Genomic DNA, 9,867 nt, shown 5'->3' with positions numbered 1-9,867 from the left:
GGTCAATTATACAGTTAAACCAGGATACCCAAAAAGGATTTCATCCATTTGAACTACTTTATCATTGATTTTGTTTCTCCTCCAGAGGAAACATTTTTGCTTGCAGTTAGAACTGACATATGAACCTAAATAAAGGTAAAAGCTGTTAAAAAACAACTTGACTAAAAACCCATTGCCTTTGATGGTAGTGGATGTAGGAGGTGGTAAGGGAGAAGTAAAAATGACTGAAGGGGATGACAAAGTTTGTGGCTCCCATGGTATTATTTACAGCGTTTAGGAGAGGAGGAATGCTAATCACTAGGGCATGTGGATTTCAGAGTGGAGGGTAAACACTGGGGTAGTGAGCAGGAAGTGTGGCCCTGCCACCAAAGAGGTATGTTCTACTGTAGAAAATGGTACAAACAACTTTAATATAATTATATAATCTGTGTGGGTTCTTGGTCATCAACATTTGACATGAAGTTCTAAATTGCAATTCTTCCTTCTGAACGTTTGATTAGGAAACGCGTCTACCACCACAACTGTGATCGACAGTAAAAACGGATCTGTGCCCAAATCCCCTGGAAAAGTGCTGAAGAGGACAGTCACAGAAGACATAGTGACAACATTCAGCTCCCCAGCAGCCTGGCTTCTGGTCATTGCTCTGATAATCACATGGTCAGCTGTTGCTGTTGTTATGTTTGACCTAGTGGATTACAAAAACTTCTCAGGTAAGATCCGTGAAATGTGGGTTTTAGATGAAAAGAAGCAATGTTCTTCCCTCCTGTCTTTGTTTCTTTTCATCTCATCTTTGTGTGAGAAATAAAACTCGCGACCAACGTGCCTGAGTGTCAGTGAAGTCTGGTTTCCTTCTTCCCCATTTCCTTCCTGTTCTTCCTTGCCTGTTGTAGTCAGTGATTTCAAATGAAATAAATTTCCGTATTTGTAATGCCAAACACAAGCTGAATGTTACAGTTTCATGAAGATAATGATTAAAAAGTTTGGTGGAGATTTGGTTTGGGAACAGGGACTTAATTTAAAACCAAACCAAACCAAATAAAAAACTTTTGGACAAGTGGGAAATTGTGTAAAGCACTTTTAAGTGCCTCTACCATCTGGCGCCAAGCTTCCTTTCCAGACATTCTCTTTGCTCCTCCCATCAAAACACCCTATTTTGAGTGCCTGAAAATAAAGAGTGTGAAAAGGATTTTCCCAGAATTACTTGTAATGAGATACTACATATTGAGTGGCCATGTGTTCTTATGGGTTTGGAGTACAACAGGAATAATGCAAGTGAGGAAAGACGGATTTTCATTATGGCCTATTCAATCTTTGAGTATACTGTTTATCTCTTTGTTCAAGGTATGTTAACACTTTTAAAATGATATGTGTCCATTTCCACATCTGACATGCTCTATTGACTATGAGTTCCTTGAGGGAAGGACTCAGTCAGGTGTATAATAAATATTAAGTAAATAGATGAATAAATTTATGCTTTTTACCACAAATAAAACCATCTCATTCAGTTCTTAATGTGCTCCTACATATTTGCACCATTCACCCTCACCCTCACCTCCCATTTTCTTTCTCCAATGGGAATGGAATCAGTAGGACCCAGAAACTATAAAGACTATAAGTTGCATTCTGTACAGTCAGGGATCCTCTACTTCTTATTATGGTATTATACTCACTCAGCAATTATTTATCAAGAACGTAATATATGTGCCAAGCAATGGCTACATGCAAAGAAATATAAGCATAAATATTGCAAAGTCATAGAACTGGATCATTTGGGTTTATTGACATGGTGGTGTGATTGAGACGATTCTTCCTGTAGTACCATTAGTAGCTGTGCTAACGTGAGCATTATCTAACAGGTAGAGGTGAGTCCCATGATATCAATGAAAGAAAAACACCATCCAGAACTGTGAACCTCTTCTCTATATAAGCCATACTTTGGGTATACTGTGTAATAGAGGCTTTTAAAAGGATATACAATTGAAATGCCTGTCATATAAAATTATGACCTAGAGTTTTAAGTGAAAAGTTGTTTATATGACTCTAGATTATTTTATTTCCCTCAAACTTATATCAATGGTGATATTTCATCTATTCTTTCCTTTCTAGAATTTCATTCATTTACATTTTGGAACCAAATATGATCGTAAAATACAGTTCTTAAGTTTTACAGTAGATATTTTGAGAATTGCTTGTAAATCTCATATTTATAAAGTTATTAATTTAATAAGTACATCACAGAAATTACTGTTGTAAGGAATTTGTTCTTAATTATTTTATAAAATGAGCAGCTACCTGTAATTAGACTTTCAGATTAGATTACTTAAATGCAAGACACACAGTCCATGGTACAGCTTCCTTGGACTACTGTAAGTAGGTGTTATTGATAATACCTATGTTACTGGCATTTCATCTCACAGGGGAAAAAAATAGTCTCTGTATTACTGCTACTTCATTTCTTCTTTCAAGGAGTGTTTATTAGGCACATCTTCTGTGTGAGGCCTCCTCCCCCAGTTTCCTATATTTGTTAGTGACCTAACCATCTATCCATTCCCCACAAAAAGAAATCTGCAAGTCATCTTTTAAATCTGCTGGACACGATCAATCACCATGCTCCATGCCAGCTAACTCTCATATGTCTCATGAGTCCCCTCCCTTCTCTGGTTACCACTGTTTCCATTATTACATTTCAGACCTTGATTCTCTGTGGAGGGCACTAATGCAATTTCTTCTTGTCTCCCTCATCCAGTCTCTCCGCTTTACCGTTGCTCCAAAGGTATCTTCATAAAACATAAATTTCACCAAGTATTTCCTATTGCCAAAGTGCAAATTTCTTGGCATTAAATTTAAGTCCTTGGCTTAACTCTCTCTTTTCATCTTGTAATTCAGTTCATGCAACCTCCTTTCCAGCCATCCTTACTATTGCTTTTCGCTGCTTTCTATCCCTAGGAACACCCCGCCGAAAGTGTAGTAAAGCAGTTAAAAATGTGAACTCTGTGCTGGATTTCTCTGGTATTAAGTCCAGATCTTACAACTTCCTACCTGTGTGATATTGGAAAAGTCATTTAGCCTCTCTTTGCCTCAGTTTCATCATCTATAAAGTGGGGACAGTAATAGTACCTATGTAATAAAATTAAGAAAATTAGGGGCGCCTGGGTGGCTCCACGTCGTTAAGCATCGGCCTTAGGCTCAGGTTTTGATCCCAGTGTTCTGGGATAAAGCCCCACATCGGGCCCCCTGCTCGGCAGGAAGCCTGTTTCTCCCTCTCCCACTCCTCCTGCTTGTGTTCCCTCTCTTGCTGCCTCTCTCTCTCTCTGTCAAATAAATAAATAATTTAAAAGAGAGAGAGAGAGAATTATATAAGTGAATATATTTGAAGTGCTTAGAACAGAACCTGCTTTATCACAAGCAGTATAAATGTCAGTATCACTAGTAGAGATTCATTCCATCATTTTCTTGAAGGATGAATACATCCTTCAAGACTTACTCCATTTTTTGGTGAAACATTCTCAGATTTCCTAAGAAAAATTCACTGAACTGTGCTTTCATTACCTTAGTACCTTAGGGGTGGTTGTATTAACAGCAGTTAACATGCTGTCTTGTAAGTATCTCTTTACTTGTCTGTTTCACTCCGAAACTTAAACTTATCCAAGGAAGGGACTGTCTTATTCATCTCTGTACATGAGTGCCTGTCATGTAGTAAGTTTTCTGTTCTCCATTTCTTATAGGATACATAATGTTGACATTTTGATTTTGAAATAATTTCTTACATTATGAAGAAAAAATATTTATCATAAAATTTTTATTTCATCCATTTTTTGACCAACTTTAAAAATTAATAAATACATTTAATAAAATCAGAATTAAAAAATAATAAAATATGTTTGTAAGATGAAATGTTACTTGTCATATTTTGTAATGGTCATCCATTGCTACATAATAAATTACTTCAAAAATAAGTGGTTTAAAACATCAATAAACATTTATTATGCCACACATTTTTTGCAGGTCAGGAGTTTGGGAAAGGCTTAGCGTGTATCTTGAGGTTGCAATAAAGAAGTTGGCTGGGGCTGTAGACATCTGAAAGATTTTGTGTGGTAGTAGAACCATTGGCAAGATGTCTCATTCATTTGGCTGTCAAGTTAATGCTGATGTGTCTTCACAACATGGCAACTGACTGCTCTCAGATCCAAGAGAGAAGAAGGCAGAAGCCACAAAGCCTCTTATGACCAAGACTTGAAAATCACATACCGTCAGTTCTGCAAAATCCTTTTGGTTACGCAGGTCAGCCCTTCTTTTTGTCCTAAGAGACTGCATGATATTGTGAATATCGGCAGGCAATGCTCATTGGGGGCCAACTTGAAGGCTGGCCACCATGTATTCTACTTTCAGAAAATTACTTTGATAAGCTATACATCTTTAGATAAATGCTTAGATATAAGGAAATGCCGTCCAATACTCTAGCTGACAAAAAGTTATTGTAATTACAATAGGTGCAAAAAGAAAGATGATGTATAGGGATGATTGGCATTATGAGGCCACATCTGGGAAGATAAATTCTCCAATGAATTTGAAATGAAAATAAAATAATCACAAAGCTGAAATTCTAAAGAACAAATACATAAATTTTTCAAATAAGAAGTTCAAATACTTTTTGCTAATTCAGATTTGAATGTACACTTTCCGAAACGAAAATAATATAAGTTCCAAGACTGTATAATTACAGCATAAAACCTGTAACTCATATTAACCATTGGTTACATGGGATATATACACTCATATTAAAATTTTAATTTCTTTTCTCCATTTAGTAAATTCTAACCTGCCTTTTTTATGTTGATTCTTCACAGAAAAAAAATCATTTGCTTCAATAAGAGTGTCAAAATGTAAATGGTACTCTTATGTTATAATATTATTTTTAATTGATACATTTCAAATATTTACTAAGAATTAATATTATTACAATAAGTCTTTTGTACTACATAATGTCTTTGAAATATGTATTGTTAATACAAGGCTAGTGATAAAAGAAAGCATACTGGGAATAACTCTGAAGACCAGACAGGGCAGCTGTTGCTGGGCTCTAAATTACTCTCCAGCACTTTAGAAAAGTAGGTAAACACTTTTAAGGCATTAAGAAATTGTTCATAGAGAAATGAAAATCTATTTTCATAAGTAAATACTGTACTGGATGGAGAAGAATGATTCTCTTCTAAGCAACCTTCACACTTCCTAATTTTCTGAATTTGATTTAATGTACTCAAATAATCTACCTGTGAGGCATATGTGGAATTGGCTTTTATGTGCTTCTTTCAGAAGACTTGAGTTCACTCTACAACTCTCTAACCTACAAGTTAACATGACTAGGAACTTGGTGTCTCTGCCTGTCAAATGGGAATAACACCTTGCTTTCTGGTCAGCAAAATTTGAGACTTTGCTTCTTCTGATCAAATGAGACAAATTTTAAGACATTGACAAACAAACACACTCCAAAACCAGATACTAAAAAAGAGAGTTCACCTGCCCTTCATTTCTTCCTAAAAATAAAGTTCAAACACTTTCCAAAAATAATATGGTGTATCTATCAGGGGATCAGAGTGCAGTCACTACAGTGATATAGAATAGAAGATTTAGTATAAGGCTTATGCATTCATGAGAACTGATTAGCAGTCTAGGTAGGGCTGTTGAAGTGTATCTGGCACCAGATCATGGGTCAGTAGAGTGGAAGTTGGTGTAGGAAAGGAAAAATACTTTTTCTTCTCTCTTTCTAAAATGTTGGCCAGGGCCCTTCAACAAAAGATAAATTAACAAGAGAAAAGCATTCAGATTTATTTAATGTAAGTTTTATGAGACACGGGAGGCTTCATAAAGAAAGGAAGACCTTAAGAAGCAGTTAAGCCCAAGCATTTTTATGCTAGGTTTGATGAAAAGGGGAAAGTGGGGGGAAAATGTGACAGAACAAAAAGAGTATGAGCTAAGTGTCATAAATTGAGGAAACAGCAAGGGCTGTTCATTCAGATTCCTCTGGGCGTCTTGGAAATAAGGATATTCCTTTCCTCTGGGTTTAGGGAGGACACCTTCCTCAGGAAAGTTTTATGACCTGCTTCAGGGGAAGGTCAGAAAGTCCTTCTTGCACATGTCATTTCTCAAACTCTTCCAGCTGAAAACATTCAATATGCCAAGGTGCCGTATCTGGGGAAGCATGTCCTGAACCCCATCACTAGAAAGGGCAGATGGAAATAGAATAGAGGAGACGAAGGACAAACTGGAATGGACAAGGACAAACTGGAACCCTTATTTGACTCTCACCACCTCAAATTACAATGATGTGGGTGAGCTCAAGATAAATCGGCGCCTTCCACTACGGAATTGCACAAGCACCTGGCCAGGATTTGGAGATGCTGAAGGAGGCGGTCCAGTGGGAAATGGAGAACATGCGGCCGGCTGCTGCCACCTGTCAAGGTCAGCCAACATATGGGTGATAATGTGCATGAGCTGCGACAGCACCTGCCCTACACCAACCTGCAGAGAATAAATAATGGCTAAGACTTCTGTTTTGCTTTCTAAAGCTCATGCAAGTTTCTCTTGTGCCCAACTGTTACCTAGACCTTACATGTAAGGGAATTCTGGGAAATGTAGTTCCAGTTTAGTGATTTAAGAGCATACAAAGCCATCGCGTAGGATGACCGTATATAACTTTTCTAAAACAGGACACTTGTGAGCGTGAAATGGAGAGCAGTTAATATTTACCTTAGAACAACAGACAGAAACCAAGATTCTGATCACTGAAATATTATCCATCTTGCCTTTACTTTTCTCCGGGAAGATGAGAGTCTTCAGAAAGGCCAGGTTGGGGAGGGTGCTGGGGGTGGTGAGTGGTTAGCGCAGGGCAATGTTGCTTTTTTATTAACTGAGACAAGAGGATCACAAAGGCTGCTGGAGACCTTGCCCCCAAGCTTCTGCAGACTCAGCCAGGAAGCTCTTTCGGAAAACAGAAGGCTGCCCTGATGATTTAATAACTCTCTCAGGATCAGAATTTGTGGGCTTTGGTTGAAATTCCTTACAAACTTGCCTGTCTTATTCATAAAGAGACAACTTTTTCTCTCTAAACAATAAATGCAAAAACTAAGATTTCTAAAGAGATCACTACAAATTCAAGCATTAGTAGATATTAATGATTTTCCTCTAGGTCAGAAGGAACAGGAATAAATTGTAGTTAACTCTTGGCTTTTCTTGCCTAAAGAATAAGGGTCATAATTTATTAACATCCCTATCCATAAGAAGGAAAAATGTTTATATGGGTGTACCAGGAGGTCTCAAAGAAGCACATTTGGTAATTTTTGCATGCATTTCACATACTTATTTCAAAACAATTTTGTAAGAATTAGATAAGATAATCTATGTAAAACATACGTGCCTGGCACATAGGAGACACTCATTAAGCATAACTTGCATTTGAATCTTATTACCGGGAAGGAAGATCAGTAATCTGAGAAGAAAGCCAGCAAGGACATCATGGTAGGAAGCATCAATTTCTTATGAAAGTCTTGCAGACATCTCCTGATGTGCCTTTTAAATAGATTTTCTAATGAGGTGTGCCATTTATCTACTGCTCTTGGAAATTAATTTCCCTGATTTTTTCTTCTGGCACTTAGCCCAGTTAAGCAGGTGCACTGTTTGTCAGGCTGTGAGTGTAGAGGAGTAAAATGATTCAGGGAAGACCCAAAGCCAATCAGAATGTATAAATTTAACATTTAATGGTTATGTATATATGTATATGTATGTGCATGCATGTGTGTGTGTGTGTGAGTGTAGAGAGAGATCTGTGTGACTGTCTGTGTATGAATATGTTATCACATTTTAGGAGACTTGGAAGACCGAGACACTAAATGCAACATTTTAGACTTTATCAGTTCTCATGTGCACTGAGTTTTCAAGTATAGTTGACATTTTATGTGATTCTTATTCTGATTCAAGTCTTATCAAAATCCTACTTTTCCGTTCAATGTCCCAGGCCTGTTTGGTCCTCTTTGTCACTACATCTAGAAGGATACATTTCATTACCCAAATCCAGTCTGCTCATAAACACATCAAGGAAGCAGAAGTTTCCATAGTCCAATGATTTCCAGATCCTAATGAAAATTTGTTGCTCCTTCATGAAATAAGGAAAAAGATAAAGAAAAATTTATTTATTTTAGAGGAGTATTCTTAATTTTATGGTGCCTACATTTTTAGTCTTAAAATTCTCTTTGGAAATGATGTTAACTGCAGATATTATTTCTGTCACTGTTTATAAATGACATTCTTCTATAAAATAAAAAGTTGGCAATTTGACGTTGGGTTCCAGGTTTTTGCTGGTGGTGAATTTCAAGGTCAAAAAATCCAAAAGTTTGAAATCAGTGCTCTATACTACTCGTTTGAACCTTACCAAATGAGGCCTTATGTTGCATTTATAAATGTATCCATGTAGATGGATACAATTATAAATCATACCATCTGTTAACACCCAAATTTTTGATGGATCAGCTATTATACAACTTTCAGTGCTATGCTTAAATTCACTTCCTTAGAAAAACCTTTCCTGAACTTTCAATGTAAATCAAGTCACTTTGTCATACTTCCTCATTATATTATTTACTCTTCACTCATAGTATATATTTACAAGTTGTATATATTTAATTGGGTATGACTATCTTTTTAAAGATTTTATTTATTTGGGGCGCCTGGGTGGCACAGCGGTTAAGCATCTGCCTTCGGCTCAGGGCGTGATCCCGGCGTTATGGGATCGAGCCCCACATCAGGCTCCTCTGCTATGAGCCTGCTTCTTCCTCTCCCGCTCCCCCTGCTTGTGTTCCCTCTCTCGCTGGCTGTCTCTATCTCTGTCGAATAAATAAATAAAATCTTTAAAAAAAAAAAAAGATTTTATTTATTTATTTTAGAGATAGAGCAAGCAGGGGGAGGAGCAGGGAAAGAGAGAGACAAGCAGACTCTGCACTGAGCACAGGGCTCGAGGGGGGCTCTATCCCACAACCTAAGCTAAAATCAAGAGTTGGAGGCTTAACTGACTGAGCCACCCACGTGCCCCAGGGTGTGATTATTTATTTAAAATGTTTCTTCTGGGGCGCCTGGGTGGCACAGCGGTTAAGCGTCTGCCTTTGGCTCAGAGCGTGATCCCAGCGTTATGGGATCGAGCCCCACATCAGGCTCCGCTGCTATGAGCCTGCTTCTTCCTCTCCCACTCCCCCTGCTTGTGTTCCCTCTCTCACTGGCTGTCTCTATCTCTGTCGAATAAATAAATAAAAATCTTTAAAAAAAATAAATAAAATAAAATGTTTCTTCTCCACTGATTTGTTAGGTTTGTAAGGAAATGGCTTTATTTCATTTACTTGATATTTCAAGTGCTTAGAAGTGTTTAGCACAAAGTATGAGCTCAACAAACATTTTTTTTTTTAAAAGATTTTATTTATTTATTTGACAGAGATAGAGACAGCCAGCGAGAGAGGGAACACAAGCAGGGGGAGTGGGAGAGGAAGAAGCAGGCTCATAGCGGAGGAACCTGATGTGGGGCTCGATCGCATAACGCCGGGATCATGCCCTGAGCTGAAGGCAGACGCTCAACCGCTGTGCCACCCAGGCGCCCCTCAACAAACATTTGAATGAACATTTAGGTGAAAGTGAATGAACAGATAAGGAAATAAAGGAAAGGGTGATAGCATTTTTTACACTCTGAATGCTGAGTAATGAGCATAGTATTTCTTCATAAAATATTAGTGTATGATGATACTGATAATGTTAGGATTCACATTTAAAATACTTTTTAAATGTCTGTTTCCTTGATTGCGCTTTAAGCATCTCAAAGGAAAGGATTTT

The 9,867-nt window shown here is 37.5% G+C and overlaps 1 protein-coding gene across 1 annotated transcript in view; it reads left to right on the top strand.

Annotated features, from left to right (window-relative positions):
- The first annotated feature begins 220 nt into the window (after window positions 1-220).
- The window catches only part of TRDN (triadin), a 276,837-nt gene continuing 267,190 nt past the window's right edge, over window positions 221-9,867 (top strand). The window contains 2 exon segments of the mRNA XM_040627484.1: window positions 221-257; window positions 501-710. Coding sequence (XP_040483418.1) covers window positions 221-257; window positions 501-710 — 247 coding nt within the window.

Source organism: Ursus maritimus, unplaced genomic scaffold (genome assembly GCF_017311325.1).
Source record: "Ursus maritimus isolate PB19 unplaced genomic scaffold, ASM1731132v1 scaffold_13, whole genome shotgun sequence".
NCBI lineage: Eukaryota > Metazoa > Chordata > Mammalia > Carnivora > Ursidae > Ursus > Ursus maritimus.
This window is presented reverse-complemented; position numbering and strand designations above follow the sequence as displayed.